The sequence below is a fragment of the Macrobrachium nipponense genome, chromosome 6 (genome assembly GCF_015104395.2).
Source record: "Macrobrachium nipponense isolate FS-2020 chromosome 6, ASM1510439v2, whole genome shotgun sequence".
NCBI lineage: Eukaryota > Metazoa > Arthropoda > Malacostraca > Decapoda > Palaemonidae > Macrobrachium > Macrobrachium nipponense.
In genome coordinates, this window is record NC_061108.1 from 119839919 (window position 1) to 119864993 (window position 25075).

Below are 25075 nucleotides of genomic sequence, written 5' to 3' on the forward strand. Positions count from 1 at the left end.
AAAAAAAAATAGATAAATAAAAATAAAAACAAAAACAGAGCAAGTTCAGTTGGATGGGATGTGTTTAAAATCGAGGTGGTGAATATAATTAAGACGAATGTGATAACCGTATAAGATGGGCGTTACATGGCCTAGTATTAAAGGCGGCGCTAAAGTATTCGAAATATACCTTAGCGAATAAAAAACACAATAGCACAAGGAAAAGTGCAATTATCTCCGTTGACTTAAACATCAGAAAATCTGAGAGCGCAGACTTTCTCTTTTCATAAGAGAGAGAGAGAGAGATAGATGATTATTTAATGTTTTTATTTCAAGGCGAGATAACGCTTTAATCTTAATCTCGTAATCAGACGAGATCTTCATCTATCCTTGACGAGGTTATTCCACTTGATAGGGCGAGTTCGTTTTGTAAGCGAACTCGGTTTTGTACCCAAATATCGCATTGTTTATTCTGGCAGGATAGGACTAGCTGGCTCGTTTGAAAAAGGTTAGTTTGAACTGGCGGCGGCAATGTTTAGCCTTAAGATGTGCTCTAGTTTCTTTTAAAATGCGCTTTTTGTGGTTTTTCAACAAGCGTTGATAGCTCGTGTTACAAAGTATTTTTTAAGTGGCAACCGTTGGCCATTTACTAGGGGATCTTTGGCATGAGAATAACTGGTTTTTAAGGCTCGCTTGGAAAGGCAAGGATTGTTTTTTTTTAAATATGAATTTGAACTGACAAACGTAAGCCGTTTAAATAAATGTGCGTGAGAATTTACCGTAGCTATCTGCTATATAGGCAATGGTGGCATGTCTTTTATCGCGAGGTTTACCTTATCACGGTGGCTTTGTTAAAAAAAAAATTCTCCGTTTCGTGTTAAAGTTCATCAGGGCAATAATAAATTAAGATAAATCAACATATAGTTGGGAAGTCTAAGTTCAATCGCATGTTAATAACAATATTATGATGTACAAGCGCCCGTGCTATGAAACCAATATATTTATTTCCTTCTGTAATCTTCCAGTCATTATCACCATCATCAGTTTGTTTATTAATTCCATTTCTTCTCTTCCAGACAGACATGATGAGGAAATGTATCGTATTCGCCATCGTTGTCACACTGGCTTCCAGGGCTTCAAGCCTATACCTGGAAACTTTCCATACTGGGATCTGGAAAGTAGCCGAGGACACGCAACATACATTAAATCTCTCTTTGAGACTCAGCGCTAACGAAAGCCTGGAAGCCTTTCCTGCTGCTGACGTCTTCCTCGGGAATCCTGGAGCTTTGCTGATAGTAACGGCTGTTCCAGACGAAGGCTGGAAACTACAGTTCGTAAATTCCAGTGCTGTTTTTACTGCGCAGGAAGTCCTGGAAGGTGCCACAAAGAACATTTCTTTCTCTGGATATTATTGGGGCTTCACGCATCTGGCTTTCTATTTGACCCGGAATGATCTTGACCCGGATTTCGAAAACAAAACTCTTCTGAGAGACGACCTGGAGGTAAGTACCTGTTGTCTGGAATATAAAAAGGGTTTCCAGAACTTACAGAGAAGATCACAGGGCCGAACGCAAATGATATTTCCTACGGCTTCAAAGTGATCTTCTCTTATGTTACTGTGATGTTTTCCTGCGCTGGCTAGGCCTGGGATGTGTTTTATCTTTAGTTCTATGGCGTTAATTTTCTTCACTTTTTTTTTCTCACTGACGGCTGATGTTGGGAAAACTTTCGTAAAAAAGAAAAAAAAATACAGGAAGTGTATAATATTATTTAATATTGTTTCAAGCAAGTTCCTCCAATGAATTTGATCTCAGAGGCCATTATTCTTTTAATAATAACAAGTAGGACGTAAATATCAACGTGACGTATCAGTCCTGTGGAGACTGCTCTCAGTGAAGTTTTCTCGATATCTCATGAATTCTGCTTGGTGACTGAGTGGTACTGATAATGGAAATATGTTCTCCGTTACTTAAGCTACATCTAGTGTCTAAAAAGTGATTAAAATGGAAAATTAATTAAACGTGGAGTTTATTGTATTCACATTCGAAATTAAATACTTCCCCCCATCTCTCTCTCTCTCTCTCTCTCTCTACCTATGTCACAATAATAGAGCAATGTGTGTTGTATTTTTTCATCAAGTATTCGTTTATGAAGTATTCGCTGGCAACGATTCACAAATATTCCCCCTGAATTCTCTCTCTCTCTCTCTTTGCGTGTGTGTGTGTGTGTGTGTGTGTAACCTACCTAGTATATACCACAATAATAGAGCGCTGAGTGATGTATTTGTTATTCAAGTATCCGATGGTAGCAAATTATATGTACATACTTTCCTTAATTCTCTCTCTCTCTTTTTACTTATGTCACAATAACAGAGCAATGTGTGTTGTATTTTTTCATCAAGTATTCATTCGTATTCGCTGGCAACGATTCACAAATATCTCCCCTGAATTCTCTCTCTCTCTCTCTCTCTCTCTCTCTCTCTCTGCGCGCGCGTGTGTGTGTGTATGTATAACCTACCTAGTATATGCCACAATAATAGAGCGCTGAGTGATGTATTTGTTATTCAAGTATCCGATGGTAGCGAATCATAAGTATATACTGTCCTTAATTCTTTCTCTCTCTCTCTCTCTCTCTCTCTCCCTCTCTCTAAAATGAACCTAAATCATATCTTTCTTTTCTAAGATTGTGGTCGACCGTTCTTCCATGACAGTAGACGTCATATTTATTAGCGTTGGCTCAGTGTTGGTCCTCTTCAATAACATCAATATGGGAGCGCAGATGAACATCGGTCTGATACTGAAGGTTCTGAAGAAGCCGATTGGACCCTTATGTGGATTCCTTTCTCAGTTCATATGCATGCCCACGGTAAGCCTCTTCTTTACGGTACTAAGTTTCACCCGCTATCTAAAAATAGTACTTAACTTTGGTGAAAAGCTGCAAAGTAAGGTAAGTGTTGTTGACGAAAATAGCCCTCTTGGAAAATGCAAGTAATAAATGCTGATTGTATCTGGATGTGTCAATTCTGTGAGGGTGTTTGGATTGTATTCCTGAATTTTCCCAGTTACTTCGAAATGCGAAATTATCAAAAGAGGCAACTTGCTTAGGATAATTAAAGTTGAAAGAGTTCTGACAAAAATTATATCTATCTTTAATAGTTTCATGTCAACCAAATACTGTGCTTTACCGCAGCAGGGGCTGTCTTAATTACGGTAAATCGTCAAAGGCATATCATATGAAGCTATGACTGAAGTGGGAATATAATACCGTCCTGGATGAGAATATGGTGTATGGCCTAGTGGACATCTTTTGTACTGGGGGTTGGAAGATTCAGTGAGACATCAATAGTATCAAAACAGTGTGGAATTTCTGTCTTGCTCCGTAGGTCCACTATCATTTAACCTGTGTGTTTCTGAGAAAAGTGCTTGGCATTATTTAGGTAAAGTAATCTTTGGTCAAATTTTTTTTTTTTTTTTTTTTTTTGCACTAACCTACCTTGATGTGGGGGCAGAACCCGGCCTCGAGAGAACTGGTTGGGGAAGACTTTCTGAGGCAGATTGTATAGATTAGCTTTACTATTTCAATAGGAAAGTGTCCTCAAAACATTTGTTAGGGTACTAAAGTAGACTTCTTCTTGGAAGTCTAAGTCAATAGCTCAGAATCTCTTAAAAGACCTCAGTTGTACTTGTACTGTCTTTTGCATTTGATACCTCAGGAACTTTGGGTGTTATGATTTCATCGTGAAGGAATATGTCTCTACTGCTGCTTTTTATTCCTCAGTAATTACAAATAGAGGATAACATAGAATTCCAGATTCTGGAAGTGAATGATACGAAAGGTTGACCGAATCCTGTGTGATATGGTATTTTTAGATAATTAGTCGCCTGCATGATTTTTGCCATATAAAACCAAATAAAAATCAGGAAATGCCATATAAGCTTCTTTGCTCTCGTTTATTCATTTTTCCCCTTTCTGTGACTATTTTCTCTTACTTTGTTTGCGAGATTTTGAAATGACCTTTCGTTCGCGTTAATCCGAGATTGGATCGTTTGGGTCTAAAACTAAAGTAGGAAATTTCCTTGATTGGTTCGTTTGGGTCTAAAACTAAATTAGGAAAATTCCTTGATTAGTTCGTTTGGGTCTAAAACTAAATTAGGAAAATTCCTTGATTAGTTCGTTTGGGTCTAAAAACTAAAGTAGGAAAATTCCTTGATTAGTTTGTTTGGGTCTAAAACTAAAGTAGGAAAATTCCTTGATTAGTTCGTTTGGGTCTAAAACTAAAGTAGGAAAATTCCTTGATTAGTTCGTTTGGGTCTAAAACTAAAGTAGGAAAATTCCTTGATTGGATCGTTTGGGTCTAAAACTAAAGTAGGAAAATTCCTTGATTGGTTCGTTTGGGTCTAAAACTAAAGTAGGAAAATTCCTTGATTAGTTCGTTTGGGTCTAAAACTAAAGTAGGAAAATTCCTTGATTGGTTCGTTTGGGTCTAAACCTTAAATTCCAGAAAAATTTTCCTTGATTAGTTTTCGTGGGTTCCTTAAAAACTAAAAGTTAGGAAAAATTCCTTGATTATTTTCGTTTGGGTTCTAAAACTAAAGTAGGAAATTTTCTTGTTAAATTGGTTTGGGTTCTTTAAAACTAAAGTAGTAAAATTCCTTGATTAGTTTCGTTCGGGTCTAAAACTAAATTAGGGAAAATTCCCTTGAAAATTAGTCGTTTGGGTCTAACAACTAAAAATAGGAAAAATTCCTTGGAAAATTGTTGTTGGTCAAAACTTAAAGTAAGGAAAATTCCTGGATTTAGTTCGTGGGTCTAAAACCAAGTAGGGAAAATTCCTGAAAAGGTCGTTGGGTCTAAAAACTAAAGTAAGGAAAATTCCTTTGATTGGAGGATCGATTGGGTCTAAAACTAAAGTAGGAAAATTCTGATTAGTTCGTTTGGGTCTAAAACTAAAGTAGGAAATTCCTTGATTAGGTTCGTTTGGGTCTAAAACTCAAAGTAGGAAATAAATTCCTTGATTTGTTCGTTGGGTCTAAAACTAAGTAGAAAAATCCTTGATTGGATCGTTGGGTCTAAAAACATAAGTAGGAAAATCTTGATTGGTTGTTGGGTCTAAACTAAAAGTAGGAAAATTCGTGATAGCGTTGGGTCTAAAACTAAATAGGAAAATTCTTGATTGGCCTAGGGGTCTAACTTAAATAGGAAAATCCTTTATTGGTTTGTTTGGGTCAAAAAACTAGAGTAGGAAAATTCCCCTTGATAGTCGTAGGGTCTAAAATAAAGTAGGAAATTCCTTGATTGTTCACATGGGTCTAAAACTAAAGAGGAAAATCCTTGATAGTTCGTAGGGTCTAAAACTAAAGTAGGAAAATTCCTTGATTGGTTTTCGTTTTATGGGTCTAAAACTAAAGTAGGAAAATTCCTTGATTGGTTCGGTTTGTATGGGTCCTAAAACAAACTAAAGTAGGAAAATTCCACCTTCTGACTTGGTTCGTATGGGTCTAAAAACTAAAGTAGGCAAAATTCCTTGATTGGTTTCGTTATGGGTCTAAAAAACTAAAGTAGGAAAATTCCAAATTCTGATTGGTTCGTTTGATGGGTCTAAAACTAAAGTAGGAAATTCCTTGATTGGTTTCGTTTGGGTGGGTAAACTAAAAAAAAGTAGGAAAATTCCTTGTTGATTGGTTTCGTTTATGGGTCTAAACTAAAGTAGGAAAATTCCTTGATTAGGTTCGTTGAGTCGGTAAAACTAAAAGTAAAGGAAAATTTCCTTGGAAATTGGTTGTTTGGTCTAAAAAAACTAAAGTAGGAAAATTCCTTGATTGGATCGGGTTTGGGTCTAAAACTAAAGTTAGGAAAAATTCCTTTGATTAGGTTCGTATTTGGGTCCTAAAACTAAAGTAGGAAAATTCCTTGATTGGTTGTAGGGGTCTAACTAAAGGGTAGGAAAATTCTTGAAAATTGGTCAAATTGGGGCTAAAACAAATGTGGAAAAATTCCTTGATTGGTTCGTATGGGTCTTAAAACTAAAGTAGGAAAATTTCCTTGGATTAGGTTTCGTATGGGTCTAAAACGTAAAGTAAGGAAAATTCCCTTGATTAGTTGGCGGTATGGGGTCTAAAACTAAAGTAGGAAAAATTCCCTTGAAATTAGGTTCGTTATGGGTCTAAAAACTAAAGTAGGAAAAAATTCCTTGAATTGGTTCGTCTGGGTCTAAAAACTAAAGTAGAAAATCCGTGAAATGGTTGTAGGGGTCTTCCTTGCTAAGTAGGAAAAATCCTTGGATTTTTTGGTCGTTATGGGTCTAAAAAAACTAAACGTAGGAAAAATTCCTTGATTCGGTTCGTAATGTTTGGTCTTAAAAACTAAAAGTAGGAAAAATTCCTTGATTGGTTCGTTTGAGTCTAAAACTAAAGGTAGGAAAATTCCTTGATTAGTTTCGGTTTGGGTCTAAAAACTAAAAGTAGGCGAAAAGAAAATTCCTTGGAGTTAGGATCGTTTGGGGTCTTAAAAACTAAACAGTAGGAAAATTATTCCCTTTGATTGGGTTGTTCGTTTGGGTCCTAAAACTAAAAGTAGGAAAATTCCTTGATTAGTTTGTTATGGGCCTAAAACTAAAGTAGGAAAATTCCTTGATTGGTTCGTATGGGTCTAAAACTAAAGTAGGAAAATTCCTTTATTGGTTTGTTTGGGTCTAAAACTAAAGTAGGAAAATTCCTTGATTAGTTCGTATGGGTCTAAAACTAAAGTAGGAAAATTCCTTGATTGGTTCGTTTGGGTCTAAAACTAAAGTAGGAAAATTCCTTGATTAGTTCGTATGGGTCTAAAACTAAAGTAGGAAAATTCCTTGATTGGTTCGTATGGGTCTAAAACTAAAGTAGGAAAATTCCTTGATTGGTTCGTATGGGTCTAAAACTAAAGTAGGAAAATTCCTTTATTGGTTTGTTTGGGTCTAAAACTAAAGTAGGAAAATTCCTTGATTAGTTCGTATGGGTCTAAAACTAAAGTAGGAAAATTCCTTGATTAGTTCTTATGGGTCTAAAACTAAAGTAGGAAAATTCCTTGATTAGTTCGTATGGGTCTAAAACTAAAGTAAGAAAATTCCTTGATTGGTTCGTATGGGTCTAAAACTAAAGTATGAAACTAACTTGATTGGTTCATATGGGTCTAAAACTAAAGTAGGAAACTTCCTTGATTGGTTCATATGGGTCTAAAACTAAAGTAGGAAACTTCCTTGATTGGTTCGTATGGGTCTAAAACCAAAGATGAAACTGTTGGTTGGTTCATATGGGTCTAAAATTAGAGGAGGAAACTTTGTGCATATGAAGTAGTGAAAGGTTTAGTTGTAGATTACTATGATTTGCACAAAATCAAAATAAAGGGCTTGAACGTTTAATCGTACATTATAGATTGTGAAAGGTTAAGAAATGATTACAAATTGACCAAACTTGTGGAATTAATTGGTTGTTTGTAGTGAATGGGATTACACAAAGGTTTATTTGGTAATAATAATTTCAAAGAGGTTTTAACTGAAGAGCCTGAAGTGAAAGTGGTTTTATACACGATTAAAAAAAGCGCAAAAACCGAGGAGTCAAGATGAGTATACATTATAAACAGAGAAAAGTCTGAATAATATGGGTCAACTCTGATAAGAAATAAACTTTACCCTTGACAGCATTGATTATCTAATGGAGCAGTAACGGTCTAATTATAATTCGGTCGCATCATATTTCGGTTGCCAAGTGACAATTTCTTCTACCAATATACTACTATGAGATTCAGGGCCTCTGTAACACGGTTTTTTCGCAATAACTTTTTATCTATGCATTTCATAAATATAACGCTTATTCAGAATACATATTATATCAACACATAAATTTTGAGTGTATTCTGCACTACGTAGGTTGAATAAATTTGGTACTTATAATGTAAAAGTGACCTTTTTGAAGACGGGCCAACCTTACTCAGAGAAAAGGTTTCGAACGCACTCGTTACGTAACTTATGACATCATTTCTTCCCTCTTTCTCGATGGATGATTGGCTATACGTAACGAAGGCTAAACCTCTGGCAACAATGACATACAAATTTAAATACAAGCAAAGCAGTACACCTTTCTGAACTCTGGAACCTCCCCACTGATAATTGTTATAATGAACAAACCAACAAAATATGTTAATAAATACAAAAACACTTCGATTATTAGTCTAACTCCCAAAATAAGTTTCCAAAGAAATTACAGTCTACTTTATAGGTCACAATCAGATTGACAAGATGTAGGGAATAGTTGGTAATTACCAAAAACATAGTAGACAAGCTTGATTTGATAACTGCTATATCCAATGTCAAGCAATTTTTATTTATTGGCTATCTACCTATTTACTGAAAAAAAATAGCCGTATCGTATATTGGCTTTAAACCTTCAACAATAATTATCGTCAGAATGGTGACTTCATGAGGCTCCACCCACTTCGCCTCGTTATAATTCAGGATAACACTGAAGGCTACCATGGGCATTGTTGGATTAGAAAATTTAACTTCTGGCTATAAAAACTAATTTCTCGAGTAGTTGTAAGAAGTGCTAAATGATCCTCAAGGATCCCAGCAGTTGGTCTAAACGTTTAATTCATGTATATTACTGCTATACTGTTGCGGCACTACTGCTACAGTAGTAATACTACGCTAGCACTGATACCCCACCCACATCTATGTATCGTTCCGCCATTCATAAAGTCTTTGGGTTTCAGAGCCGATGGCATTTCTGTCTGGTGAATGTTTACCTTGCTTACGTAATGAATGTTTTTCGACTCTTGGCTCGTAATCATTGGCCATGGCGTCGGCTAGATCATTTTTACTCTATAAAAATTAAAACTATCGGGTTTAGGTTATTGATAATGCTGACAAAATTTGTGTGTGGTTGTAAAATATACATATGTCAACTTTCAGCTACATCCGATGCTTTGACAAGGAGCAAAGTCCAAAAAACCGTGTTACAGAGACCCTGAATCTCATAGTAGGCCATGTACAATCAGGCAGTTTCCACCGTCGCTTAACGGTACTGCATCAATGGCCAAAAGCATGAATATTATTCGTTCCAAAACTACCTGAATGCCATTGGCTTTTTAAGGTTTACCTTTTAATTTCCATGAAATGAATATATAAGCGATGCTGCTGTCATCCACATTTTTTCCCCAGTTAAGTTAAGTATATCTTAGTTTTACCAGACCACTGAGTTGATTAACAGCTCTCCTGGGAACCAAATTGGTCACCTAGCGGCCAACGGGACCTACAGCTTATTGTGGGGTCCGAACCACATTATGTCGAGAAAGGAATTTCTATCACCAGAAATAAATTTCTCTGATTCCGCGTTGGCGCCGGGCCGAGAATCGAACTTCGGACCACCGGATTGGTGGCCGAGCGCGAAACGCATTTGTCCAACGAGGAACTTTTTCCCAGAAAAAGTATAAAATGGTATCAGCACGATTCAAATCAAATTGTTTCCGTAAATGGTAATAAGCGTCCTCCTGAATATGTGTTCAGAAAATCGAAAACGGTTTTTACCCAGTTTCATTTTTCTGTGTGATTCACTGACGTGAGTGTGGGTGTATATGTGAATTCAAAGGCACATTCACAGTTGATCAATGCGTCTTCATCCCACTCAGGATATGGTTTATAGGATATGATTCATTATGCTTAATTTGTTTCCAATATATTGTTTAATTATTTTAGATGGTTGTTCATGATTGGTTGGACATTTTTATTTAGACCGTAGGGTTGCATTTTGTTATATGTTGATTCGTATCTGCAGAGGTCACAAGCAAACTTTAACTACTAGCTCACAGGTAATTAAAAGTAGCCATCTCTCCTAAAGCAACTTTGTTATCAAATCATAGAGGAGCAGTAACACGTAGCACTAACTTCTAATAGAAAGAAGGAAAAGGTGTTCGATATAAAGAAGCAATATTGTCTAAGCAGGTAGAATTTTAGTTTTCGGTGAAAGAGAATTATTGTGCCGGCTTTTTTCTGTCCGTCCGCACTTAATTCTGTCCGCCTTCAGACCTAAAAGGTTACTGTTACGACCTTATTTACGGCCGTAACTTCAAGGGTTCTTGTCTCTACTCAGAATTTGCGGTCAGTACAAATGTAACACAGCAACTTAGGAACAAAAGAACAAACACCTCAACAATAGTTACAGTATTTATTTACACAAGGAAAAGGTAATGGTTGGCAAAAATAATAATCAAAATGAATATATATATCAAGGGAAAAACCAACCTTAAGATCTTTAAAAGATCACCTATAACTACACTAAACCCTAAACCAAGAAATAGGATATTTTTAAATATGCCTTCAGGTAGGTACCTTCCAAATAACTAGCCAGACAAAACTAATCTAAGAAAATAAGTTAGGCAGAAGGAAGCAAAAGAAAATAAGAAGGAAACTTAATAATACTCCTACCTAACACATACAGACTAAATTATACTCAAAAATTAACTTAGTGAATAGAATATATTAAGAATAATTATAATAAGTTGATAAACAATAAATTATGAAAATAACCTTACAAATTGATTCAACCACAAGAGGTTTAGTAGATTGTCTCTTCAGGTCATAAAAGGTCCAGAAGACCGTACTGCAAACAGGGGCGTGCAAAACTACAGGTACCCAGCGATCCACGATCGTCTTAAATAGCTATAAAACATCTCATACCTGTAGAAAGCCACCCTACTTGTCTCCACGAGTTCCAAGAACTCACTGACGCTGATGCAGAGGTCAACCGGGTCAAGCTGCAATGCCTGCAGGCAACCCAAAATACCACGGGAACACCGAGGGTGGTAGCCTCCGAGAATCCGGGACGTCAACGGATCTCGCACGCCACAAACCACACCGTTCACAGTAGATACGGGCCAACTCGTTCGGAATCCTTCCGACGAACGAGGGAAGGGGCGCTGATGAATGCCGCGGGTGACAAACACCAGCGACCACACACAAGGCAGCAAAGGAATAAAGAAGCCGTGATCCCAAAACTCCAGAAGTGACCAAAAATTAAGTGGCAAAGCGTCAGGCTGTGAGGAGGAACTCGAACTAACTCTGTCACGTATCACCACCCACCATCTAGCCTTCCACTCGAGTCAACACAGCTCATAGGAGAGAAAAACAACGATCGTTAATAAGGCACTTCAGTGGTTCACCAATACCGGGGGAGAAGGTGGTAAACAAAGCAAAACTGCGAAGTCATATGACTCCCTTACAGAGTTCATCAAACTAAGAAAAAGCTTAAATATACGGAAAACAACGCTAGCTTATTAATAAACTTAAAACTAAAACAAGATCAAAAGGTTGGACAAGTATTAACAACTTATAATTAAATTATAATGAATTTACTTTAATCTAATAGTTACTGATGCTAGAGGACTGCAAATTGGCATGTTGATCATCCACCCTCCAATCATGAAACATACCAAATTGCAACCCTTTAGCCGCAGTAGTTATGATTTTATTGAAGGTTAAAGCTAGCCATGGATCTTGCATCTGGCAGCACTTTCCAGTGGCATGGGACGCACCTTCACTCTGTCGGATCTGGTGAATGACTGGAGAGCCATCAGCCACATTTGATGGTTTTGTAAAGCACAAAAAACTCGATAGCGCCGAAGAAATTTCCGGCGAATTTTTTTCTTGCTAATTTCTGTTTCGAATAAAACAGAACTCGGAGAATATAAGGGAGTCTAATCAAATCAGTTTTAGTAACAGAAGAAGACATTTTCTTTCTCCCTTTAACCCAATAGGCCAGCGCACAGATGTGAAGACCGGTTGCCTTTCTTGACTTATTTTTGGTAAGATTATCGCCTGATCATGTAGTCATCGTTTACGTTACAAAAAAGTAGGAGAAAAAGAAACTTACTGAGCTATTTTTGGGGAAGCTCTCCACCACTAGGAAATCCCTTAGCCTAAGGATACCAACCTTCGCAAGGTGCTACCTCTCTCTCTTTCTCTCTCTCTCTTGAAATAACAAACCTTAGTCGAATAGGATGACTGTAAATATATATATATATATATATATATATATATATATATATATATATATATATATATATATGTATATATATATATCTATATATATATATATATATATATATATATATATGTGTATATATATATATATATATATATATTATATATATATATTATATAATACATATATATATATATATATATATATATATATATATATATATATATATATACTATATATATATTATATCTATATATATATATATATATTTTATATATATATCATATTAATATAGATGTTAGATTATGATAGAATATATATATATATATTGAGGGTATAGTATATGATATAGATATATAGATATAGATATATCGATATATATATATACATATATATATAGATATCATATATATATATATATTAATATAATATATCTAGATATATCTATAGATATATATATAAATATATATATATATATATTTATATATATATATATATATCTATTATATATATATTTAATCATGCAGAGTAGAGAAAGATATCACCGAGGTGCTATAACTTTCCCCAACCTCATCTCTCTCTCTCACTCTCTCTCTCTCTCTCTCTCTCTCTCTCTCTCTCTCTCTCTCTCTCTCTCTCTCTCTGTGAGAGACCTCATTATTGCAGAAGCTAGTTATACCCTTATTTATTGCTGTTATCTTTATGATTCGAAATGGTGATACGATGAGGTTAAGTAACCAGGACATCCTCAGAGGACGCCGGCTGACAACTTTTATGGTGTCCTTAAGCTCACTCCTCAACAGAGACAGTTAAACGTCCTCGGGTAATATTTATGTTACTCCCTTTTGTCAGTTGGGATACCGCCGCCTCTAAGTCATTTCGCCCTTTCGCCTTAGGAAAAGTAAATCTCCAGTTGATGAGTTCTACCAGTGTTGAACCTATGGTGGATCATTACTGAGAGTCTCCTTTTAATCCCTTTTCACAGATAATACAAGAAAGCTTTGGAATGTTACAAGATATATGACTGCTCCTTTACATTTGAAGATAAAAGTTTCTTCACTGCTTATTTGAAGATGAAGTTTCTTCAGTGCTTTCAGCAACGTTTGGCTCGTCAGCTCGATATTTTTCGCAAAGTTTCTGAGTAACTCTTTTTTAACTTGATTCCAGTAACATTTAGCCTGCAAAAATTGCGAACTTTGGTGTTTTGTCTGCTAGTGTGCATTCTTTTAATTAAAAGCTACTGGAATCAGTGTCCAGTTCCCTCCAGTCCTCACTTTTGTGGGCCAAGAAATTCCAGGTCTCTTGAGAAGGTTATTGAAATGGGTTATTCTTATAGGCTGTTGCTTTTCCATAACTCAAGCAAGCTTCATCACGGTCTCTTTGCATATTTACTTGTGATCTCCTCTTGTGTGAGGAGGGTCAGGAACTGCGTCACACAGCATCTATTATAAAACATTAAAGCCAAGTTTGAATTATTTTTCTATATGTTTCTTTTCTGACAAAACATTTCCTAGAACAAAAAATGATTTTTGGAGTGGGTCACATGTTGTGTGAAAATATGAGGGCGATTGAGAGAGGAAAAATGAAGAGAAATGCTTAATTCAGTTTCGGTCGTTTTGATACTAACTTACTAACTTTTCGTTAGGGCGTTCAAACGACAGAATTATAAAATAGACTCCAAGCTAAAATTAATCGGAACGATGTCATAAATGAAATCTAAACATAAAAAAAGTCTCTCACAATACACAAGGAATCCTACATTCTGGCTGGACTAAGAGGCAAAGTGCCTATGTCTCGAAATGATATACCAACCCATAAGTGGGTCTGGTAGCTGCTGATTTCCTTAAGAAAAAATGCCACCATACAAAAGGTGGGCATAAATCTAGTTTTGATGACAGAAGCAGAGTTGCCTATGTCTCGAGCTGGTATACCCACCCTTAAGTGGGCCTGACAGCTCCTGATTTCCCTAAGGAGAAAGGCCACCATACAGAAGGTGGGCAGAAATCCAGTTTCGATGACAGAGGCAAAGTTGCCTATGTCTCGAGCTGGTATACCCACCCATATTAGGGCCTGATTGCTGCAGATTACCTTAAGAAAAAAGGGCACCATATAAAAGGTGGGCAGGAATCCAGTTTCGATGACAAAAGCAAGATTCCCTATGTCTCAAAATGGTATACCCACCCATTAGTGGGCCTGACAAATACTATTATCCTCAAGGAAAAAGGCCACCATACAAAAGGCAGGCAGAAATCCAGTTTCGATGACTGAGGCAAAGTTGCCTATGACTCGAAATGGTATACCCACCCATAAGTGTGACTGACAGCTGCTAATTTCCTTAAGAGAACGGCCACCATACAAAAGATGGGCAGAATTCCTGTTTCGATGACAGAGGCAAAGTTGTCAATGTCTGGAAATGGTACACCCACCGATAAGTGGGCCTGAAAGCTGCCGATTTCCTTAAGGAGAAGGGCCACCATACAAAAGGTGGGCAGAAATCTAGTTTCGATGACAGAGGGAAATTTGCCTATGTCTCGAAATGATATACCCATCCATAAGTGGGCCTGAGAGCTGCCGAATTCCTTTAGGAGAAAGGCCACCATACAAAAGGTGGGCAGAAATCCAGTTTCGATGACAGAGGCAAATTTGCTGTCTCAAGCTGGTATACCCACCCCTATCTGCCCTGACTGCGGCTGATTTCCATAAGGAGAAAGGCCACCATACAAAAGGTGGGTAGAAATCCAGGTTTGATGACAGTGGCAAAGTTGCCTATGTCCCGAGCTGGTATACACACCTTAAGGAGAAAGGCTACCATACAAAAAGGTGGGCAGAAATCCAGTTTCGATGACAGAGACAAGGTTGCCTATGTCTAGAAATGGTATATCCACCCATAATTGGGTCTGACAGCTGCTGATTTCCTTAAGGAAAAAGGAAGAAAGGCCACCATAATAAAGGTGGGCAGAAATCCAGTTTCGATGAAAGAGGCAAAGTTGCTTATGTCTGGAAAAGGTATGCCCACCAATTATTGGGCCTGACAGCTGATTTCCTTAAGGAGAAAGGCCAAAATACAAAAGGTGGGCAGAAATCCAGTTTCGATGACAGAGGCAAAGTTGCCTATGTCTCGAAATGGTATACCCAGCCTTAAGTGGACCTGACAGACCTTGATTTCTTTAATGAGAAAGGCCACCATATAAACGTTGGGCAGAAATCCAATTTCGATGACAGAGGCAAAGTTGCCTATGTCCCGAGCTGGAATGCACACCCTTGAGTGGGCGTGACAGCTCCCGAATTCCTTAAGGAAAAAGGCCACCATAAAAAATATGGGCAGAAACCCAGTTTCTTATAAAGGCTCTTATAAAGGCAAAATCAGAACCAACAAAGCGAAATATGGCATCAATAAATAGAAATACGAAATAGAAATATGTAAAAAAAAAGAGAGATTGGCATAAGTAGATAGGTAGAGGAAAATGTTATAGAGAGGAAAAATTAGTCATGATTTCAGCTGAGGTGTTGAGGATGACGATTTCCGAGAATTCTTTGGACCAGTCTTCGGTTCTTCAAGGAACTTCAGCGGCGGAGCGTCCAGTCACCCGGAGACTGCCTTCAGAGCTCTGTAAAGAAGAAGAAGAAGAAGAAGAATTTAGTTTAATATATAATATATATATAATATATTAATATATCTATATATAATATCTATATAGATAATATTATTATATATAATATTATAATATAATATATATTTATTATATATATTATCTCATATATATATTCTTAGTATAGAATATATATATATATATATATATATATATACTATATATATATATAATATATATATATATATATATAATAGATATATATTATATATATAGTATTATATATATATATATTAGTATATGATATATATATATATATATATAATCTATATATATTAAACTATAAATTAACATATAGATATATATATATATTTATATTATTAATTATTTTATAATATATATAATTATATATATATATACTGTATATATATATATATATATATATATATATATTATATTACTATATATATATATATATATATATATATATATATATATATAATATATATAGGGATATTTTAACACTACTGTGGCTTTTATTGTCAATAGTATAGCCTCATGATAGGGATTCATTAGTTCATTATTATTATTATTATTATTATTATTATTATTATTATTATTATTAATTAATATTCATATATTTATTATTCTAGTATTATTGGCGAAAAAAAATACAGTGATGTAAGTATAGTTGTACGTATATTAGAAATACACACACACACACACACACACACATATATATATATATATATATATATAATATATATATATATATATATATATATATATGACTGGTAAAAATGTTCTGTTACAACAGAATTCCATCTAATAAAAGGAGCCCATAAAAACACCAAAATATAGAGAGAAAAGTACTGTATTTCAGAGACTGCTGTCTCTATCTTCAGGTATATGAATGAGAAAAGTTTACAGAAAAGGTTGTATTTAAGCCAAGAGATCTATCCACAGGTAAGCCAATTTAGGTCACCCACGCTGATAATCTTCCTTTAATCTTTTTAAGCATTGGTTGAATGAAAACCTTGTCGATCACATTTAAAACCCATGCTCCTTTTGAGATGTTCATTACCTGCCTCTCCTTTATTATGGCCGATTCCATCATTTGACTCTTGTACCGGCAGTTGCTGCTATAAATTATATGGTTATGTTCTTTTATATGGTTGAAAATAGCTGAGTTCTGTTGTCCATACCTAACTGACCGTTTGTATTGTATTAATCTCTGGGGAAGTGATTTTCCTGTAAATCCGATGTAAGATTGGTCACAGTCCTGGCATGGGATTTCATAAACCCCTGTTTCCTTGGGTAATGTCTTTTTTTGGACGTTAATCAGGGATTTGGCTAAGATGTTTGGGTAAGTAAATGCAAAAGGGTTAGATTTTCCGAGGGTCTGAGTCACTGTCCTAATGCTGTCCAGGTGTGGAATTTTTATTTTATTGTTGGGTGTATCTCTGGTCTTGTCTTTAGGGGGTCGGTAGAAATTTACGTTTGCTTTGTGAATTGCTTTTTCAATTATATGGTCAGTTGCTTACGAATTAGTTCAAATTCTTTTTCCAGGAAATCTGGGGAACAAATTCGTAAGGCTCTTAAGAACAGGTTGCTGGCTACACCTATCTTGATGGCAATGTCGTGATAGCTAAAGTAGTGAATGTATGAAAGTGAGAACGTTGGTTTTCTGTATATGGTAAATTTGTATTCTGTCGTGTCTCTGATTATTAAAACATCAAGAAAAGGAATTTTGTTGATGCTGGGCACTAATGCGTTTAATTTTGAAAGGAATTCATTGAAATTGACCCGCCTATTATCCCAAAATGTTAGAATATCATCTACATATCAAGATAGGTGTAGCCAAATAGCGGCTTTTTCCGTGCTACTTAGACAGGTCATGATCAAATACGGAGTCAACATTGGTGTATATATTTGAATTTTACAGATAAACTATGATACCATAGTCATCAAAGTCATTAACGATATCTCTCTCTCTCTCTCTCTCTCTCTCTCTCTCTCTCTCTCTCTCTCTCTCTCTCTCTTTCTCTCTCTCTCACTTTTTCCTGAAGCAAGCGAGCTTTCGTCTGGAGCTGCCAGACATCCTTGGGCTGGGAAGCTGAGGGTGGACTGATCTTGGAGTGGTTGTTGTTGTTGTTGGAGATTAAGCCAGCCTTGTGCTGGCACGGGCTCTTGCTCCTAGAGCAGCAGGTAACTGGAATATCTGTAAAGATACAAAAAACAGTGCTTTGGCGGTTAGTTTTGGAAAGGAGATAGGGTGACAGGCAGGATTGCAACCCCTTTGAACCTTACGGTACCCATCAGTAGGAGAGAAAGTTTTATAGCAGTGAGACTCAGCCTAGCTGAAGAGTGCTGAGTAGGAAGAAGGAAGCGAGTTTTAGTTTGAGGGAAAGAAGGCGTTACCTATAAACATTTTAGGCGCAATATATATACATGTGTGTAGCATCTGAAAATATTGCAATATATATCAAACCAACATTAAGCAAGTATTATAGTATATATACATGTTCATGCATACTCACACTTATACATATGCTCCCAAAGATGTTTATGACTCCCATTGCAACCAGTGAAGTAGAGGGTTTGTGCTTTGTGTGGCTTTCATTGTTTTTTGTTTACAAGACACTAGGAGATTCCCATGTGTCTATGGAGAAATGCCGTGTGATTCATCCTTTTACCTGGGAGGTGGGTGAGACATTAGGAGATTCCCATATGTCCCTATGTTATTTAAGATGTGTCTGGTGATCTGTGCCGGTGTCAGCTCTATTTCAGTTAGGTTTGATCTGTAAGACTGTGTCTCTGGGCAGTCTAGTAGGTAGTGTTCGAGGGGCTGGATTGCCTCTCGGTCACATTACTGACATAACCTGCCTCATTTCCTATCATTTGCCAGGTGCAGAGGTATCCTAGCCTTAATCTGTGTGTGATGACTGAGAGTTTTCTAGTGGTTTGTTTTGTGATGTCATGCGGCGTTAGATTGTGACATCCACATACCACTTGGACGTCCTTGACTCTTGTAGGTAGTGACGTCGTACTTCACTCTCTTCTTGGAGTTTGGCATAGCTTTTTGCCATTTCCTTTAGGTGTGTTATGGATGGTTGCACTTTTATGCTTACTGTACTGCAGCTGAGGGCACTTTTGGCAAGGAAGTCAGCTTCATCATTTCCCTGGATTCCCACATGGCTGGGTATCCAGTTTAGTGTGACTCTCCTGCCAGCAGCTTGATGTAATTGGCCAATGATTTTATGGCTGTTTATCAGTGTCACATTTTCTTTTGGATTTGTCGCTTTGATAGCGAGTATTGCTCCTTTGGAGTCAATATGCACTGTTGTGTGTCCTTCTTTTAAATTGGAATTTTCTAAGGCTTTTAAGATTGCCATTAGTTCCGCTTGTAGTAGGAGGCATTGTTGGATAGCCTCCAGCTTCCTTTGAATCTTGGGCAGCCACTGCTGCTGCAGTTGCTGGAGCTTCTGTGTCAACTGAGCCATCAGTGTAATATATGTTTTTCAGCTGCTGTGTTCCCGATTGCTTCTTCTGCTGCAGTTTTCATTTGTGCTGCTGTGCACAGTGCTTTGTTTGCCGGTAGTATTGTGAAGTTATACCGGATTGGGTCTTCGACCCAGGGAGGTGGTTTTTGGTATCCCTCAGGTGGGACATCCTTTGTTATGTATTTCACTGTGTCCTGCATACCCAGTTCTCTCAGTGTCTGGAGTATACTGCCCGCATAGGTTTTTGGCGGGTCTAGTTCTTCATGCAAGTTTATACACGCTTGCATTTTGTTTTTGTGTGGTCCATTTCTGTCGTTTCTGATGGTTTTGCACAGAATGGCAATATTTCTTTGGCCTACCCTGTGCTTGAGAGACTGCAGTTGTGTCTCTGCCCTCAAGAGACAAATTCTTGTCCACATTGGGGCTCCAAGTATAAGTCTCATTGCGTTGTTTTGGATGACTTTCCAGCCTCTGCTGTTGATCCTTTTCTGAGATTTGTCAGGACTGGTGCTGCGTATTCTACTTGTGCTCTGATGGTTTGTATGTAGAACCTCCTGAGCAGATGGTATGTCGCACCTTCTTGCAATGATGTGATTTTCTTTAGGGCATTAAGCCCTATTTTTGTTTTGGCTTGGAGGAGCTGTATTTGCTTCTCAGGAGATAGTGAATCTGCAATGCAGACTCCCAGATATGTGTAGCTATCCACCCAGTCTATGACGTCTCCTTTCAGTAAAAGGTTGGGTGGATTTTGATCATGTTTTATTGCATGGCTTTTGTCTTATTTCTGTTGATTTTGAGTCCCAGTTGTGTGCACTTGTCCTCAAGTTTTTGCAGCTTCTTGCATCTTTTGGAGCTGTCTTTGAGGGCCGGAGCTGACGATGCAAACATCGTCAGCATATATGAAGACCTCTCTCCTTGTGGTAGCTCGAGACAGGCTACATTTTCCATAAGGACATTGAATAAGAAGGGGTCTTAGAATGCCCCCCTGTGGAGTGCCGTTTTCAAGAGAGTAGTATTCTGACATTCTGCCTTGGAACACTACCTCTTGCTTCTCTGTCTTGCATGTATCCTTTTGTCCATGTAAGCAGGTTGCCCTTGATCCTCTTTCTGACTAGGAGGAGAGGATGGTTGCTGCATTGGCTAATTCATATGCCTTTTCTAGATCTAAGAAGACCACTATGATTTTCTGCCATTTATGGCACTTAGCACATCTGTGAGGCACTCATTGGGTGCCTACTCCTTCCCTATAGGCATAGAGCCTATGATGTAGGGGCCCTGCTTTCCATAGTAGTCTGTTCAGAACCATTCTTTCTGCAACCTTTTCAGTGCAGCTGATGAGGGATATCGGCCTATATGCGCCTTCCTCTTTTGGCTTAGGTATTGGTTGTGTGTCTTGCTGTTGCCATTTCTTTGGCCTGGTGTGCTCTGCATATGTCCTGTTTACCAGGAGTAGATATACCTGTTTGGCAGGGTCTCCCATGTGTCTCAGCATGCTGTAAGTGATTGCATCTGCTCCAGGGGCTGTGTCTCTTTTCCCCTTGCTGAGTGCACTGTTTAGTTCTTCCATAGTGAAGGGTGTGTCTGTGTCATCAGGTGTGTTGCAGGCAGTATTGATTTCCCTCCATCTTGCTGGGGAAATTTCATTTATTTTTTCCCGTGTTGTTTGGGGAAGGTTGTGGGATTTTGTCCTTTCTGCAAAGTTTCTGGCTATATTGTCAGCTTCTTCTTGTGGGTTGGGGTGGGTGCTTTGCACTGTTCTTCCTTTCCCTGCAATTTTTGCAAGGAATCTCCAGATCTGGGTTACTGGAGTTTGTCTGCTGATGTTTGCACACCAATCATACCATGCCTGTTGTTTAATTTCTTTTGTCTCTTCAGTTGCATGGGCTATTACGTCTCTGAGAAGTCTGTGCATCTCATCAGATGGTTCCCGTCTGAAGAGTTTCCGCACTCTGTTTACTCTGGCATTGAGTTCTTTGACCCTTTCACAGTAGTACCAGCATCTTTGTGATCGATCTTGGATCGTTTGATCTTTGGCATGGATATGTTTGCTGCCTCTCTGAGTGTGCTGATGAACTCTTCATAGAAGAGTTCTATATCGTTTGCAGGGTTTTCAAGGTAGTTCCTCGCCCATCTCGTCATTATGGCTTCAAATGTAGCCCAGTTTGCAAACTTGGGGTTCCATCTTTCTGGTGGCGGTGGTATGGGGGGCAGCTTTTTGAGCCGTTAGGCCAATGTCAATGGCTATGTGGTCGCTTGTGAGGGTCTCGTGCAGCTTCCATGTTGCTTGCTCCTTTAGGGCGGAGTTTGTGAAGGTAAGATCTAGTCTTCCTCCTTTTAGGTGAGTTGGCTCTCCACTGTTTAATAGGCACACCTCTGGGAATTCACATGATAACTGGTGTAGATGTCTTCCAGTTGTGTTTGTTTGTTGTGTAGAGTTCAGGCTTGGGTGATGTGCATTGAAGTCTCCTCCAATTAGTGTGTTTTCCTGTGTCGCTGCACTGAAGAGTGCTTCCCCTTCGAATGTGTTGTCCCGAGCCCTGTATATGTTGTGTACCGTCAGTGTTGTGTTTTCAAGTGTGAGTTTTTACGCTGAGTGATTCTACATCATCTCCGCAAGGGATGTGTCTACCTTCTTTGAGGGGATTTGTGTTTTTAACTAGGGTGATTAGTCCTCTTTTAGTGTCTGTGTATGGTGTTTTGTACACTTTGTACCCTTTTTTGAATGAAAATTTGGCGTTTTCCCTTAGAAGTGTTGTTTCTTGTAACATTATGATGTCGTAGTTATTTGTTTGTGTGTGTGCTTGCAGGAATGCGTATTTATTGTTTGCACTTAGTATGTTCCACTGTAGGATTTTTATAGTGTCTGTGTCTCTGCAGTCATTTGTGTTGTTGTTGTTTCCTAGTTCGTCATTTGCACTTGATGTGCCTTGACTACCAACTCTGAGGTTGGCCCTGGCACTGGAGATGTACCTGGTACTATTACTTGGAATGAAACTGACACCGGGTGTATTTGTAGTGCCATTTGCACTGTTGTTGTTTATTAGTGTAGGCATGGTGATGCAAAGAGTCCTCTGGACGTTCTTATGCACTTGTCAACGACTTCTTTGGCTATTTCCTCTCAGAAGTTTGATCCTGTTAGTTCTGCAAACTTGAATAGCATTTGCACCAGTAGATTTGTGAGGTCTTGAGTCTGTGCGATATATTTGTCTTGTTTTAGTTCTGGGCGAACTTCAAACCTGTTGCTTTGTGGGGTGGGAGGAGGAGGGGAGACTGGGTTATATGGCTTTGGGGGGAGCCAGTAACAGTTGGAGCTAGTTTTAGGATTTGGAGTGAGGAGGATTTGTCGGTTTCGGGAACAAGGAGAGGTTAGGATGTATGTGTTGGTCGGCTTGGCCGATTCTGAGAAACTGATTTTCCTTCTAGTGTTTGTTATTTGTTTCGTTGGTGTGTGTTGGTCTGGGTGTGGTTTGGGGAGTGTTTTGTGTTCCTTTTTCTGAGTTTGAGGCTGACTTTGAGTCCTGTTGGGTCTAGGCCCTCCAGCTGCAGCAGCATAGGACTGTGTCTTATGCTGGGGGTGTGTCTGTGTGTTTTTGGGGGCTTGTTGCGACCCCCTAACTGCAGCAGCAAAGGACTTTGGTCCCTGCTGGGTGGTGGGAGCTGCTGTTGTGTGTTGTGGTCTGGTCTGTGTGTGTGTGTCCAGGGAGGCTCCGAGGTGTGATTCCTTTAAGAGTGTCTATTTTCTGTAGCCTTATCGGGCATTTTCTGTTCCACGCATGCGGGGCATCTGGCATTTGTTTCTTGTCCATTCTTAAATTTGTCTGTGCAGAGTTTTGTGGGATGTCTCCCACTACATACACCACAAATGGCTTTGGCAGTGCAGGCACTGCTATGGTGTCCGTACCTCTGACAGTTAAAGCACCTCAGAGGTTCTGGTGTGAAGTCCATGGTGGGGAAGGAGCCCCACATGCCAAGGTTCAGTGACTTAGGCTGAGTTCCTTTCCATTCTACTAGGACTTTGCGGGTTGGCTGGGGGTTGGGTCCTTTTGTATGGCATCTCTCTGCTTTGATTACCTTTGGATTTTCCAGAATAACCCTGGTTTCAAATTGCAGAGGGTAATGGCATAATATAAATCTGCAGGGTTTGTCGTCAGGATTGAGGAATTTAAAGCTGGCAGGATTATTTTTCATATATTCATTTGTATTCAGGTCTGAGGGTATTGCAAACAGTTCTCCCCTGGTGGTGGGTCTTACCTTGAACAACTTACCCTTCTTTTCGAGGTCCTTAACGAATTCATATGCACTGGTTCCTGTTGGAGGAGTTATCAGGTATTTTGTTCCATGTGAGGGTGAAGGTGTGCTGGCTGTCCTTGTTTGCGTTTGTTCCTGGTGACAAGCTGGAATCCATCATCTGTGTCCATGGCAGGGGGGTTTTCCTTGTCTTCTTGAGTGGCTGTGGTGGATTCTTCTTCGGAGGAGGTGGAGGAGTCTAGCCGAGGTCTAACTGCTTCAGGGGCATCTGAAAAAGAGGAAGAAGAAGACGTTGTCCGTTTCCGGTTCTCAGGTGCTTCTGCAGTGGTGGGTGTGGGCTGGGTTACTTGGTCCATGGCTGCATTCGTCTTCGTCTATCTGTGAGGGGAGAGAGAGAGAGAGAGAGAGAGAGAGAGAGAGAGAGAGAGAGAGAGAGAGAATGTATGTGTATGTGTGTGTTGTTATATTTTTTTACTTTTGCCTGAAGGGCCTAAACCTGGTTTATGGGAGACACCAGCCTATCGTTCCTGTGCTACTTGCAAATAAGGATTGCGAGAGTAGAAAGTTTTTGTCCCTTAGACCCTGCTTCAATCGGAGTTTTCAGACCCCAACGGCTACCGAATTTTAGGCAGGAGAGACTGTTAGTAATGGAAAATTATTTGAGAGAGAAAGATGTCATATGAAATTTCCTTATAAAATGTGAGAGAGCTCTCTCAGAAATATAATTCTCGGTGTCGTCGTCAATCGCCGAAAGTTCCGCCGAAAATCGCTGGAAATCTCGCCGCTATCGTCGACTGGGATGGCGCTATCGCTCGCTGTCGCTCACGTTCGCCAGAGAAGGTCTCAGGAGAGATGTTACTGCTACGGAGGCCGAGCAGCAACTGCTTGGAGTGGTGTCCGTCCTCCTTTATATTTGGGGTTGACAGCAGGTGGTCTGCCCCATGCTGATCTACTATTGGCTGGTGGCGGTAGGTCTTCGTTTTCATTGGTGGCTTGAGCTGGGTCTCAAGCCACTTTCTCTGCATTGATGATTGCGATGCTGTAGGTCCTGCAGCCGTCTGGACCTCCTGAGCGGTGCGGTTACGTTGATGGGCGTTTCGCTACACTGTGGGACGTCACAGCTAATTTGATTTTCGTTGGCTGCAGGAGTATCTCATTCAGGGGGCGTTGTCTTCCGTGGAGTTGTCGTGCTCGGTGGTATCATTGTTGGTGGAAGGTCTTCTCATACTCGTTGGGAGGAGAAATTCTTCCTGCGTCGTATTTAGTGTTGGTTTTACTTGCTGGATGAGAAGCGCCTCCAGCAGGCGTAACCGACGGGTATGAGGAGCCTTCCCGATGATCTTCGTGTTTTGGATGATCACTTTTCGGGAAATGGTCTGATGGGCGTGATTCTTGATAGCCCCCTCTTGTGTGTGGCATGAGAGTCTCTTCGACAGGCGAATGGTCTGATGGGCGTGATTCTTGATAGCCCCCTCTTGTGTGTGGCATGAGAGTCTCTTCGACAGGCGAATGGTAGTCATACCAACGTCGGCGCCGCTGCAACCACGGACTGGGCATGCATACTGGTACACCACATGCGTCTGCTTCAGGGGGTCTCGTACCTGTGGAGAGGGGTTATTTTTCATAATTAGGTCGCGCATCCTCCGATTCTGGTAGTAATTGAAATTCTTTCTATAAGTAGCCGAGATAGTTGTGAGGGGCTGAGCCAAGTGGCCCATCACACTCAAATACTGGTAACTCAAACAAG

The 25075-nt window shown here is 38.9% G+C and overlaps 1 protein-coding gene across 1 annotated transcript in view; it reads left to right on the top strand.

Annotated features, from left to right (window-relative positions):
- Window positions 1–333: 333 nt before the first annotated feature.
- Window positions 334–25075, top strand: part of LOC135216066 (ileal sodium/bile acid cotransporter-like) — a 35382-nt gene continuing 10640 nt past the window's right edge. Inside the window, exons 1-3 of the mRNA XM_064251058.1 lie at window positions 334–487; window positions 1056–1481; window positions 2662–2844. Coding sequence (XP_064107128.1) covers window positions 1062–1481; window positions 2662–2844 — 603 coding nt within the window. The 5' untranslated portion in view covers window positions 334–487; window positions 1056–1061. The remainder of the gene's footprint in view (window positions 488–1055; window positions 1482–2661; window positions 2845–25075) is intronic.